Genomic DNA, 14623 nt, shown 5'->3' on the forward strand with positions numbered 1-14623 from the left:
GAGGCGGCCCAGTGACGGTGGTTCCTCTCCTCGCCCTCGGCACAGTCTGGTGGTTTGGACAGGCAGTGCTGCCGGACCCCTGCGGCCCAGTTCCCCTGACAGCCCCGTGTATGGAGGTCCTCTCTCTGGAGGCACCTGACTATGCGCCACTTCTCCCCTCTTGCCTGCTCCTCACCACCTGCCCAACCAGCCCAGCTCTGCTTCACCCGTAGTCTCGAAATGAGTTAGGTACATGATCGGAGACCAATGGCACATTTGTGAAGGGGCTCCTGCACCAATGAAGAGCCTCAGGATAATGTGTCCATAGAAAGCCCTGTTTTCTGTCTTCCCTCTGCCTAACCAGCCGAGTCCTGCTGCCTGGGTGCCTCCTGTGTGCTCTCCTCAGGTGCCCTGCACTTACCACCTGTCACCACGCTTACCGTTATGGATCCCAAGGGCTCCTGAGAAAAGGAACTCCTTGCTAATGTATCCTCGATTCTAGCAAAGAGCCTAGCACAGTGGTCGGCAAACTGTGGCTCGAGAGCCACATGCGGCTCTTTGGCCCCTTTGGCTCTTCCACAAAAATACCACAGCCTGGGCAAGACTATTTTTGAAGAAATGGCATTAGAAGAAGTTTACGTTTAAAAAATTTGTCTCTCAAAAGAAATTTCAATTGTTGTACTGTTGATATTTGGCTCTGTGGACTAATGAGTTTGCCGACCATTGGCCTAGCACATAGTAGTGGTTCAGGTCTTATCCTATAATGGTTCAATTTTGCCACATGGCAAGAGCTGCCTTTTCCTTTTCGTAACTAGCAGGCATACTTGGGGAGACCCGTCCCTAATTCTACAGTTGCTCTGTGTGTCCACCCAGTCTACTCATAGCCAATGCATGCGTGCACGTGCACACACACACACACACAAAGACTTCGCTGAATGAATTATCTGGAGGTGTGCTTAAGCCGAAGAGCAAATGGATGCATTCATGTTAGATAAGTAGCCACTGTCTTATCTTTGGAGGAGGATGGGTACTTCTTAAGATAGGGACCTAGGCGACTGCTGGTTGTGTGGTGGGGAATGGAAAGGGTCAATGTCCAAAAGATGTGCTTGTGGGACAAAGTGCAGTGGGAGGATAGCCAGGCAGCGTGTTTGGTTCAGAAAGCCCCGGACACTCACCTCCTGAAGTGTGGAGAGCAGGGGCTCACTCCCAAGGCGGAGGACTTCTTCAGGACCTCTACCTCCCATGTTCCCGGGCTCCCATCAGCCAGAAACAGGCCCTAGGGCTCCCCCTTCCTGCGGGGTTCCTGCAGGGTTCCTTCCTTCCTGATTTCGACTCTGCCATCCCCACTGTCAAGGCTGGGTGGAATTCTACATCCTACGTGGGTTCCTTTCTCTGAGAGGAAGGAACCCGGCTGTGCATTCCTTAGCGGGAAGTATTCACCCATTACAATTTCAACATGCTATTTCAGAAATGATTTCCCAAAAAAAGGAATAGCTCACCTTGTTGGCACTTTCTAAAGTGAAGCTGACCTCTGTGCATTATCATAGCCAGGTTTCCTGGAGCTGACATCTATTAATGGGATCGTCACTAAACGAAAGCCCTCCAGAGCCCTGACTCTGCTCTGCTAGAGGCCCCGGAGGCGTAGGCCTGAGCAGCAGAGGACAGGATCTGCGCTACTGCTCTGATCCTTCTCCTGCGGAGCCCAGCTCACATTGTGTTTCAAGTTCTGCAACTCAGTGTGCCTGGCAGCCCTATGTACTCAAAGTAATAAAGGTTCTTAAAGATTCATAAAGGCTTTTATCACACGTGACTTGCCAACATGTGGTATCTTTTCCCCGTGCAATCAGATTCCAACTGCTGGAAAGAAAGTCTAAAATATATGTTAAAAGAGACCTAAGGATTTTACATATGGCATTCTGAGCTTATCAGAAACCTTAACAGAATGACTTTCTCAGGTGAAAACAAAGTGATGCTCATGGGGACAGCGAGGTCCTGAAACCAGAAAGGCCCAGGGCGCAGCACTCGCCTGCCAGAGCTGGGAGGCTGCTCTTGCTGTAACGACCAGAAAACGGGACAGACAGCCAAGGCTGTGGGGCCAGATGTGACGGGGATCTCCCTTTTCCGTGGCCAGCACCGAAAGAGAGTTGAAATTGGCTCTTCGTAAAGGCAGCCAGAGATTGAGAAATAATGAATTGAAGAGAGCTGATGCAGAAATAGGTTTAAGCTGGGTCCCAGGTAGGTCACCAACCTCCTCTGCTGGAGAGACAGACGACCTCCTGAGCCATGCAGCACATCTATTTATTCTCCGATACACAAGGGGGTTTCACAGGAAAACAAGGAGCCTGGGAGGGCCCAGGTCCCACCGACTCCTTCCTCCTGGATAAACACAAACCAGGAACTAAGAACATCTCCACACTCCCAGGGCGGGAGTGCAATTGACGTGACACCGCCAATATCCTGGGCCCAGTCAATAACGATCTAAAGAATGTCCAGGTGTCTTCCCAGGGGGCCCTCTACACAAGGCCGGACCCACAACGTGGAGATGGGAAAGCATGATGTCCCAGGGGGGAAACATAGATGGAAACCAACAGGAACACTGATGGACAACCAGAGGAAGAGTAAAACGCCGGTCCCCGCTCAGTGTCCAGACCTGAGCGATTTTCCGACTTAGTAACCCACGGACTGAAGAGGTGGCTGCAGCCGAGGAGGAAGGATGCTGCTGTGCACGGCAAGTATATCATCCTGTCTTTCCCCACAGTGACCGAAGGCCATGTACTTGAGTGACTGGGCCATGGGGAAAGGGAACTATCCAGGCATTTCAATCACAGACTTGAGGTAGCATTGACTCCTGGAGAGGCCAAGTGTCATCATAACATTCCCCACCCCTACCCACCCCCGTCAAAGTGAGGGCTCACGGGAGATCAGGCTATAGTCCAGCTCACTGGGGACCCTGAGAGGAGAAAGCAGCGCTCTTGGGCCCACGTAGGATGGGTCTGTGGTGGTCATTCCACAGATCTTGCTGTATACTTGGACCTATTTGTCCACATTGGATCCTTGGGCTGTGGGTGAAGAGTTCTCAGAGTGGGGTTGGCCAAGTGGAAAACTTTCAAAGATCTCCCTCCTCATGAGCCAAAATCGGGCAACATAAATATCACCCTCCCCACCCCCGTGGCATAAGGTGGAGATTAGTGCCACTATTAAAGAAAAGAATAATTTCATATGGTCCTAGTCCCCAAGTACATCAGGTCCCCTGAGTCAGTGAAGGTGTGGGGCATTGCCACAAGCAGCTGGTTCTGACTCAGATCCAGAGGTGCCCGTTCACCGTGACGGCCAACCCTTCCAAAGTTGATTTAGTTTAAAAATAGTGATAAATTCACCCTCGTATGTAAAATAGGAGTCCTAATGCAGGTAGCAAATTGAGTTCCTTGAATAAATTTTTTTTTAATGTAGAAGACTCTCAGGCTTATAGAGACATTTAATTTTATTATTATACTATTCCAAAGATCTCGATCTTTGTCCCAAAGATTTCATGAGGAAAATATAAAATAGATTTTTTACACAAGCTTAATTGGCCTGAAATGATGATTTAAAAGGTCATATACTTCCATTTACTAAATGTTTTCTGTGAACAAGCTGACCTGTGAATTTCTCTCTCTCTGAAGATACAGACAAAATTAAATGTTTTATTGAACTGAATTAAAGATGACTTCATAATCAGGGAAGAGAGATTCATAAAGGCTTTTTATCACACGTGACTTGCCAACATGTGGTATCTTTTCTCAAATTGAGTTTTCAGAGGCATAAGATTTTACAGAGGCAAGGCCAAATGTAACAAACTTGTTATCCATATCTGTTGGAGAAAAAACAGATCTTTATAGCTAGTTCATCTGGAAATAGAAAGTTACACTATAATTCTCCCCAGTTAAGTAAATAATAAAAAACAGCACATTAACCTCTACCTTATGTTCTTCTAAAAAAGCCATCAAATATAAATCAATAGGGATTTTAAAAAGTACATAGTTAAGAATTTTCAACATGGTCAATATAATTTTTAATATGTTTCAAAAATCAAATCCAACAAAATTAAGGTTCTGCACTAGCTGATTTTTTTGGATGTGATACATAAAAGCAAAACCTATATTCACATAAACCCTTCCCCTCCAGAAAGACAAGGCAGATGGTACTGTACTCAGAACACCCCAACTGGTAGCAGAACCATGCAACAGGTTTGGGAGTGAGGGGTTAAAGGATGGTGCAGCCAAATCTCCCTCAAATGTCTTTTTTATCTTTTAATCAAGTTTATTGGGGTGACATTGGCCAACATGAGCATATGGGTTTTGGGTGTGGGTTTCCATGTTACAAGATCTGTATACTGCACTGTGTGCCCCAGATGTGTTTTAAAACAGGCACAAGTTAACATTTTTCTAAATGGATTAGACGCTTCAAAGACAACAGGATGATTGAAGTCTCCTCCTGTTCCAGAGTCTCAGTGTCACCCTCGGAGCATTCTCTCAGCAGCACCTCCTGGGGGCCTCTGGGCGTGCAAGGTACAGATGAGTGCAGCATGGCTCTGCTCTCACATGCTCGGTCTTCTTAAGGAGACAGCCTCCTAGCATGCCCTACAGAGCCGTATGCTGAGTGCTGTAAGGAGCCAGGATGCTGGAAGCACTCAGAGGAGAATGTGTCCGACCGAGGCCCTCTCTTCAAGACCCTCAGGGGTCCCACCTGTCCACAAGTTAGCACTCAAAGCCTGTAGTCTCTTAGCAGAGTAGTCCTCAAAATGTGGCTCATGCCACCCCATTTTCATAATGACACTAAGGCATTATTTGCCTTTCTCACTGTATCGATGTTGGCACTGATTGGGCAAAAAGCTATGTGGATACAACTGTAGAAGCCTGAGCAGGAATCAAGGTGGGACACCAGCTGTACTGGTAGCATAGCAGGCGTCACCACCGTGCACTCTTGATAGGTAAGCCACCAGCTGTACATAAGAATGACCCCGATAAAGCAGAAGTAGTTAATTTTATTAAATCTCCACCCTTGAGCACAGTCTTTTGAAATATTCTGTGTGGCCATATGGGAAGTGCACCAAAATATAAGTTACCTTGAGGAATATTGTAATTGTTTGAGTTATGAGCTAAACTAGCCACTCTTTCCAAGAAAGACCATTCGTATTTGAAAGAAAGATCATCAGACGAGCTGCAGTTACCAGGTTTGGTTCTTTGGCAGCTTTTATGCTTGAAAATGAATGAAGTGAGGCTGCCTGTCTTTCCAGGGGAAATTGAGAGTATTTTGTTGCCAAAGATAAATTTGAGCTTTGAGACGAATTTTGGAAAACTTGTGTCCCCCACAAGCTTCCCAATGCTTGAAGTTGGCTATAAATGAGCTTGTCAACATTTGGATGACCACCTTGCCTCAGTGGACTTTCCAAATGACCAATGCATGGTGCTGTAAAATCGGGCATGGATAACAGATCCACTCTAAGAACAACAAAGACCAACAGATTTTAATGTCCCACACTGTGAAAAGTTCATTGACAGTTGCAGATTCCACAATGCACCTAACCTTTAAGAAACTACCAATTGAGTACTTGTGTATTAAGAAAGACTATCCTTAATAACCCAAAGTTACTCCTTTTTCCAACTTACCTGTATAATGATGGATTTTCTTTATACATTTTAACCAAAACAATATGTCAAAACAGATTGAATACAGAAGATACAAGAATCCTTGTTTTCCATTAACCCAGATGCTTAAAAGGTTTGAAATATAAAAGAATGCCAATTATTATTATTGTTGTTGTTGTTTTAAGTTACTTTTCACCAAGAAAATGTTATTTGGCATGTGGTGGGTTTATTATTATGTTTTGTTACGGAGAAGTTATTTTTTTATTAAAAAAATATGCTCTTTATATTAAGAGGATTGGGTTTGTTATTATCTTAATGAATTTATACAAATTTTTAAGTATCACTTTCAGTTTTTATATGTGATAAATATTGATAGCTAGGACCCATATAAACAAGAGCTCTTAGGGATCGTCAATAATTTTTAAGATTGTAATAGGGTTCTAAGAGCAAATGTTTGAAAACTACTGTGTGAGCCTATTAGGCCCTTCGTAATCCCACCTGACCTATCTTTCCAACTGTACTTCCAGCCTCTCCCTTCTCACCTATCCTCCCTCTTCCCTCCACTATCCCCAGCCCAGCCATGACGAATACTTCCAGGCCCCCAAACTGTCTGCTTGTTTCCATTGTTCTGCATGCCTCCTCTGCTGCCCTATCGTCAAGTTTCTGGTCCTTCTCTTAAAACCATGTTCAGGAAAAATGCCCCTGGCCAAGTTAGTTACACCCTCCTTGGGGCTTGGTGTAGAGCAGTGATCTTGGGAAATTATTTTGTATGAGACTGTCCACAAAACTGCTTTCTCGCTATGCTGCAGAGTCCTCAGGGCAAGGAGCAGTCTTCCTCACCCTTAACGCTCAACTCCAGCAGCCGGCTTGGCTCCCAGCACATGCTCCTTGTGCAAATACAAAAAGAGAAGCAGAGGGGAATTTCAGCTCTCTCCCGCCCTGACCTACTGACCTGGGTCAGAAGGAGGGCTCGCAGTGGGTGGTGTGTTAGGGAGGCACGCCATAGAAGATGAGATGTTCCAGACAAAACTGCAGGTGCACACTGAAACCCTAGCTGCCCAGCAGACACACAGACCCTCTTCTTTCCCCCAAACACTTCCAGAAACGTCTTCTAACACAACCAGAGATCCCCTCCTACATATGTGGGCATGCACTCCCCCCACCCACAGGAAATCACTCAGAATCCAGCTGGTGTAGCCCCAGGTGGCACCAAGAGGCCACTGAGTGCAGGATCTTTGGAATGCACCTGTCTTAGCTATTCTGCCACCTTGGGACCCAATGGTAAATTCTATCACCAGCCCAGCCACCTCTAAAGTACAATCATTGTGTGGTGGGGGTTGCAGGAGGGAGGGGACCAGGGAAAAGAAAACTTTGTATTGAAATTATAATTCCCATTTTTTAAAGGAAAAAAAAACAAAAAACGATGGTAGAGGAACGCTGAGATAATTTGCTTCTTAGCAGGAAAAGAATTGCAGACAGAGGCACTTTCCTTGTTTCTGCAACTAACCTGGAAGCCATAGTGCTTGTGACCCTCCCCGCATCATCCAGAGCAGGTTTCTCTTGCTTTTCATCAGCATCTTAGCTGCTGCCTAGCTTAGCAAATCCTGTTCCCCAGTCCTCTTTTTCCTATAAGCTAATGCAGGTGGTTTAGTTTTGTGATTTTTCTCTATGAAAAAGTCTTCTTCAACCACTGAGGATGAATTTCAGACTCCAGTTCTTATTTACCAATGGGGTGGCAATCACATCAGAGTCTGCTCAGATGAATGTACCAAAGAAATGAACCCATACAAGTATTTTGTGTGGGGGTAGTAGAGTTAAATGATAGCTGACTGTTCTTCATTAGTAAATGGTCCTCCAGCTTCTGAAAATGAAAAGGGGTCTCAAGTATCTACTGAAGGAAGCTGCTCGTGTGCGGACAGAGGACCCTGGCCTATGCTAGGAGCTCATCAGCACACGTGCCATTTCCAAATAATCTATTGCCTCTTCCAAAGGGAGCAAATTCAGCCTTAAAAAGGAAGTAAAATAGATAACTTTTCCTTCAATAAAGGATCCATTTAACCATACCAATCATCAGTTAGCTATATTGTTGGTGAGGCAGGAGAGATTGAGAAAACAAAAAATGCCAGGGGGCAAACGAGGAAAAGATAATACGATTTATTTATTTGTTTATTTATTTTTAACTTTTATTTATTTATTTGTTTGTTTTATTAAGGTATTATATGTGTACATACCTTACCAATCCCCATGAATGTATTTTAAATGAGCAAAACGTGACTTTAAGAAAAGCATCATGTTTGGGACCTTGGGCCAGTTTCGCCTTCTCTGGCCACTGGAAGCAGTTTTATTCTGAGCACCAAATTCCTCTTGCCTATTATTTTGGCATTTTTTTCATCCTGGTTTTATGATGGTATTAACCAAATATGTCTACTCTTAGGGCTTCACTTTTATCTGCAATGCAGGATCTTCCACAGAACCCTGGAATCGCAGGTTTGCAGGTCACTTCGGATTATCAGTTTCCTTCTCGCATTAGATGCGTGGTTTTCTTCTCTAGTTTGTTTATGAAGAGGGAGAACTGAGACAGGTTGGGGGGGAAAGCACAGACATAATGAGATCAAACCATCCGTGTTAAACTGCTGGAAAATGCTGGACATCGTCCATGTGATGCTGGACTGAACAGAGAACAGACTGTATGTGGACGTGATGAGTCATCGACTGGACACCCAATGTCAAATCATGTGACACAATGACACACTACAAAAGTTAAGCAGGTAACTGATTTTTAATGTTTAATTTTACATAATTTCATGTCTATAGAAAGTTGGTAGGAATAGTTCAAAGACCTTTGTTTACTTTTTCCAAGATTTACAATGACTAGTATTTGGCTCATTAGAGAGCACTTTGCTGACATCTTTATCCATAAATATTTAAGGGCTTCAAAGTAATAGATTTTTTATCAAAACACAAAGTTAACATAAAAACCATCAGAAATTTTTTTTAAAAAAAATATGTTAACTACAAAGAAAAATAATCTGACTTCATTTTGCAGGAATTTATTGGTCTCTCTCTCTTTTTTAATGTGGTTACTCCCAGACCCTACTGCAGTGCCTGGCACAACGCTCAATAAATAACTATTAAATTAATTTCTTAATGTGATGATGTGATACTGTACTGATCACATTTCTAAGCAAAGTATTTTTAAAATAAAGCAAAGACAATGACAGCAAAAATAGTCAGTCATTTCCTTATAACCTAATATTTATAATTAACCAGTTTCAAAAAAAGGAAAACCCTCTAGATATAAAGGTCTGCCAGGAAATCACACTTTTAAAATGAGACAGAGCAGATGACAACAGAAGCAAACGGACTTGGTTGGCCCCTCTCTCCTCACAGGTAGCGGTTTCGGATGTACTCCCGGTACACGAAGGAGTCTTCTTTCCCGAGGGGCTGCATGATGCCTTGGCTGGCCTGGATGTGGGCCTGGAAGATCTCTGTAGATTTTCTGTCTACTCTTGGCGGCTGAACTTCATAGATATTATCTTGTGAGAAAGCTGAGATGGGTGTTCTACAACAGAGAAGAGAAGAGGGCTACATTAAAGAAAATAAAGGAAGGACCACAGGGAGCAGGGGGTGGGGGAAAGGGGAGAAGGATGTCTCAATGTGTCTTAGAGCTGCTGACCTTGAACATGCGGACATAGCAGTAACGAGGGGCTATAGTGACCTCTGTCCCTCTGGGCTGGCTTCCTCCTCTGCCTAGAGGACAGAGCTGAGCCAGCACCTGCCCAGGGAGCCTTCCCTGAAGCACAGGCTGGGCAGGCACCCTCCTCTGTTCCCACAGCACACCCATGTCTCTGCACCCGTCTCCCCCTCACATGACTGGAGAAATTTCAGGTGGGGGGTGTAGGGACTATTTGCTACTTGGCCACATAGTAGGCACCCAATCATTTTTTGTAGGTGTATATTGATTTTGTATTCTGCAACTTTATTGAATTCTTTTATTAGTTCTAATAGGTATCAATAGTTTTTTAAAGGAAGATGTAGTAGCACTCTGTGAAGTAGAAGAGACTAGTAATTCCTATCTCACAGGCTGATAAGACGAATAAATGAGTTTATGTGTTCCAAGTGCTCAATTAGCACAGTGCCTAGCACACAATAAGGGTTTGGAAAATGTGAGCCATTGTTAATAAGTATAGGTGCATAATTCCTCATCTGCAGTTCTGAAATCCTAAAAGCTTTAAGGACCTAATGTTACTTTGCTGGTAGAACCTGGCCCAGCTGAAACTCATTTGGAGGCACATCCTAACCTGAACGGACCACACTCATCCCACTTCTTCATGGGAATGTTACGGTGTTTGGTGGTCAGACAAGGCCTCGGATCACACTGGCGATATTATAAGGCCTATGTACCCTCTTGGGTGCGACCATCCCCCAAATTCTGAATTCTGAAACACCTCGGGCCTCAGGCTTTAGGATGAGGGATTGTAGATCTGTCACAGGCAGTTTCCTTCCTTTCTGAGGGGATCTGAAAAGCACCTAAGAGTCTCTGTTCAAAAACACTCCTCCATTCCCACCCACCTCGCCTGCTGTAGTGCGTGAAATTGGCAACAGCTCCTCAGGGAAGGTGCTGCCTTCAGAAAAGCCTTGTCACAGTGCAGCCTGGAGTCTGACACGCCCTCCACTCAAAGAAGGCTGGCCACCCCCTACTTATTCCATTCTTAACTGGAGGCATGTCCTTAAGGGATGAGTCAACTGAGTTAGGTGGGATGCGGAGTGAGTGTGTGCAGAGTGTGGGTGGGAGGTTAAGGAGAGGCCACTTTGGGGGGAGGATGTAGACGCTGGGAGGTGCTGGGAGTGCAACTGCAATGCCCTGGACCACTCCGCCCAGGCGGGGCCTCCAGCGGGAGGGCAGCTCCCTCCTCAGGGCACCAAGGTGACACAGGACCTGTTCTGCTGGGCTGAGGTCCCTGAAACCCATCAAGCAGAACAGGCCTTTAAATGGTCACACAGTTAAACTCAAACTTGATCTACAGTTTATGAAATACTTCCTTTCTTGAAAGCACTCTTGGTACCGTCACATGATCTTAAACTGGATCCTCACTTAATTAAACAAAAAGCAAAGGATAAAATGGTTTACTCACAGTTAAAAAAAAAAAAAAATCAATGGCTAACGTGGAAGAGTCCTGAGATTCTGAACCTCAGTCTGTATACCAGCCTGGCACTCCCGCTCTCCTTCAAAATAACAAAAGCCATCGTTATTGTCATTTCTGTGGCTGACACATTGTGCTGGTGAATAATCAGGATGAGTAATATATGAACTCTCCTCCGTTTTCCTCACAAAAACACAGCCACTCCGTAGTTATTTACATAATTCAAAGTGAGATGCTAGAATCCTTCAACGATTGGTTATATTCAGAGTCAAATCATTGGAACCTGACCTTTAAGAGGGAGGCTCCACTAGCCTTTGGAGAGATTGTCATCAGAGCGCCAGCCACAGCAACACCTCCTGAACCGCACCCTCTCCACCTGCCTAGCTCCTCCCTCTCACATGTTATTTAGATTTTCGCACCCATCCTGGAAGCAGGAAGCACTGGGATTATAGTCTCCACTTTGCAGACGGGACATTTAAAGTTAATTTTACATGGGATGAATGGTTTCTGCCCTGTCTTTGAAGCCAGGCCTTCCCCAGGAACCCTCTGTGCATCAACGAAGACCTCTCTGGGTGAATTTACACCAGACGTCCAATGAATGGAGCAAGAGAACAAAACCTTCAGGCAGCCGAGAAGGAAAGTGCCAGGTCACCAAACACCTCCGCTGAAGACACAAGCAGGCAGGCTTTGGGAGGTAACAGCCTAGGGCCCAGCGACCCTTTGGCCACCTACGGCCAGCACAGCCACAGCCCAGCCCCTTCCACCCAGTGCCCGGGCTCTCCGTAAACCAACCAGGAGTCCTCACCCTCGTTCCCAGTAAACTGCTCCCTGCGTGGAGTCAAACCATTACAAACACCCTGACTACGAAATGCTGAGCATGGGCCTTAAATGGCACCAGAGCGAGTACGGGTGGTGTGTGGGTGGGCGGGGATTGTTTAAGGGCTCCAACACTACCTCAACACAGTTTCAAAGCAGTGTAGGAAGTCAGCAACTATATCAACTGCCCCCCCCCCCCATTGTTTTTATTCTTCTAAATTCAAAGGCTATATTAAATAACAAAACTGTAATGTTAAAATGTTTATTAATGGATTTGGGCCAGAAAGAAGCTTAAGGCATATCTATTGTATAATGAGAATGAGTTCCTCAGTCTTTTTTTTTTTTTTCCAGAGAGAGGATAGGAGAGGGAGAGAGACAGAAACATCCCAGAGAGAGAAACATAGATCAGCTGCCTCCTACATGCCCCCTACTGGGGATCGAGCCCGCAACCAGGGCACGGGCCCTGACCAGGAATCAAATGGGTGACCTTCTGATGCATGGGTTGACACTTAACCACTGAACCACACCAGCTGGGTGTGTTCCTCAGTCTTAAGGCAGTGGTTTTTCAAGTGTGATCCTCAGACCAGCAGCATCACCTAGATTCTTGTTAGAAATGCAGGTTCTCAGGCTCCCTCCAGACCCACTGAGTTGGAAACCCTGAGGGTGGGGACAGCAAAGGTGCAGCAAGTCCCCCAGGTGATGTTGACACTTGGTACAGTTTAAGAATCCTTGGGTCTAAGGAGAACAAAATTATCTAAAATGCCAGAAAAGAAATCTTTTTGTACACAATGAGCAAAACTGAATATTTTACACCCAAGGGCTTTCTTTTTGAATGATGTACTAACACTAACGCCACTGAGAAAGCATCATTTAACATTTGTAAACATAACAACTGTAACAACTGTAAAGAGAAGCTGCAATATTAGGTTCACCACGCATTTGCTAATGATTTCCTTGTTGGCTTACACATATCCAAGGTGTGGAAGAAATGCAAAATATCCAAGACCCTCACACAGGGCCTGCCAGTTGGCTTTTTGTCTCTGAAGGCACTGGGCAGAGATGGAAGTAAATGCACTAGCATTCCCAATACTACACGGAATTGTCTTTTTATTAGCTTACATGGAAAAGAAAAAAACCAACAGCATTTAAACACTAAATGATGTGAAAATGTGCAGGCTCATTTCTTTGTACCTAGAACACCAAGGTCCATCTTTGAGGAGAGCTCTGCATTTCCCCTCAGGGAATGTGACCGTCTTGTTTAGAATAATGTAGGTGCCAACTCACCTGTGGGCTGCTTCCCCCACCCTGCTGGGTGCACTCATCAGCGAGGCTGGAAGGCACTTAGCCCTAACTGCAGCCCGCATTCGCAGAAGGCCAGCACTTCAGACAGAAATCCATTAGGCACACCACATGTTTCTAAAGAAAATCTTATTGGTGCCCTTTCATGCTCTTTCTTAAATGTGGTATTTCTCACTTGGTTAAAGTCTGACCATGTCTGATAACAACCATATCTCACACTCGGATGCAGAACTAATAGTGGAGTCCCTTTTAAAGTTCAATTCCTGTTGAAGTAACATTTCTTTTTCCTGACTTATACCCAGTAAACACATATTGGTTTCATGAGAAAATATTTAATTGGTCAGATTGAAATGTCTTCTGAATTTAGCAATGTCATGATGATTTGCAGTTGGTAACAGAAGAACTAGATAATATTTGTATAGTTTCAATAATTTTATATACGGTAGGTGATACTTTTCCATATGTTAAAATCTTGTGCTTTTCCTATCATTAGCATTTTGGCAAACATCAAATCCCATGTGGCATTTCCAGAAAGTTGAACAATGGTTCTATAAATACAATATATTTCCCTTCAAGTGGTCCCTTCTGTTGCTACCACAGACTCCAAGGTTTCTACCAACATGGCTGTTTTCACCTCACCAAATCATTCTTTGTTGGTCATGACCGAGTCACAGAATCAAAAGAATATCATAGCTGAAGACCTTACAAAAGACCTCGGCCAACTCCTTTATTTGCAGATGACTATCATCATTAGGTCATTTCATATGCTAAATGTCCAGTCATCCAGTCATCCATTCAGCCAATCAAAGCATAATATGCTAATGATATGCTAAGGCTACTCAACCACTTACTATGAGATGCATTGACCACCAGGGGTCAGATACTGGTAGGTTAGCTTGTTGCTGGGGCCCAGCCGGTGGGGACTGAGTGCGGAGCTAGCCTAAGCTGTCTGAAGGGACAATCTACCACAGCACATATGTGAATGGCAATGGCAACACTGTAATGTTTAATGTCTTGGCCACAGTTGTTTATATTTTTATTGGTCTAGGTACAATAGAATGACAGTGATTTTATATTCTCTTTGAGAATGAAAATGTTATTTGTGTTTCTAAAATTAGTTTTGGTTTTAGGGAAATAAAGCAGAATGACTTTTGGACTTGAAACAGGTAAAATGTTGTCAATTTAGAGTGCAATTTATAAACTGCATGGTTTCCCTCTGTCTGCAGAACATATTATCTTTCTAGTCATAAAATGAAATGCAGTTTTCCTCTGTTCTGTGTGTTGGTGACAAAGACTAGGGAAGTGGCCAACAGTATCCGGCAGCCATTGGCCACAGGGACCGGTTATCCTACACATCCTGGGTCTTTTCTGCCAATAAGGACAGGTTGCACATCACAGGCATAACAGCTGTTTTCAAAGGACAAAGAATGAGGAGGGCATCCCAACAGAGGACAGCTCCAGGTAGGAAGTTAAAGGCTGAGGGGACAGAGGGCTCCATGTGTGAGGGTCGCCTGAAGAGGTATATTGGAGCCTAAGCAAGAAGAGGCAGGTGTGGGTATCCATATGGGGAAGTGGTCTGCAGCCCAAGGGGATGAAGCAGGCATTCATGAGGGTGGGTGTCTTGCAATGGAGTCAGAGCCTGAATGGAGGGCATCCACATTTGGGAAAGAGTGGGTGCAGTGGTGATGGGAAACTGGGTATGTATGAAGGAATGAATCAAATCAAATAAATATAATATGGGTAACAGGAGCTCAATCT

The 14623-nt window shown here is 44.6% G+C and overlaps 1 protein-coding gene across 2 annotated transcripts in view; it reads right to left on the reverse strand.

Moving 5' to 3' along the window:
* Positions 1-8370: 8370 nt before the first annotated feature.
* The window catches only part of FIG4 (FIG4 phosphoinositide 5-phosphatase), an 80199-nt gene continuing 73946 nt past the window's right edge, over positions 8371-14623 (reverse strand). For both annotated transcript variants that reach the window (XM_036414547.2, XM_036414551.1), the window contains one exon: positions 8371-9168. In XM_036414547.2, coding sequence (XP_036270440.1) covers positions 8991-9168 — 178 coding nt within the window. In that variant the 3' untranslated portion in view covers positions 8371-8990. The remainder of the gene's footprint in view (positions 9169-14623) is intronic.

This window comes from Pipistrellus kuhlii, unplaced genomic scaffold (assembly GCF_014108245.1).
Source record: "Pipistrellus kuhlii isolate mPipKuh1 unplaced genomic scaffold, mPipKuh1.p scaffold_m20_p_5, whole genome shotgun sequence".
Taxonomy (NCBI): domain Eukaryota; kingdom Metazoa; phylum Chordata; class Mammalia; order Chiroptera; family Vespertilionidae; genus Pipistrellus; species Pipistrellus kuhlii.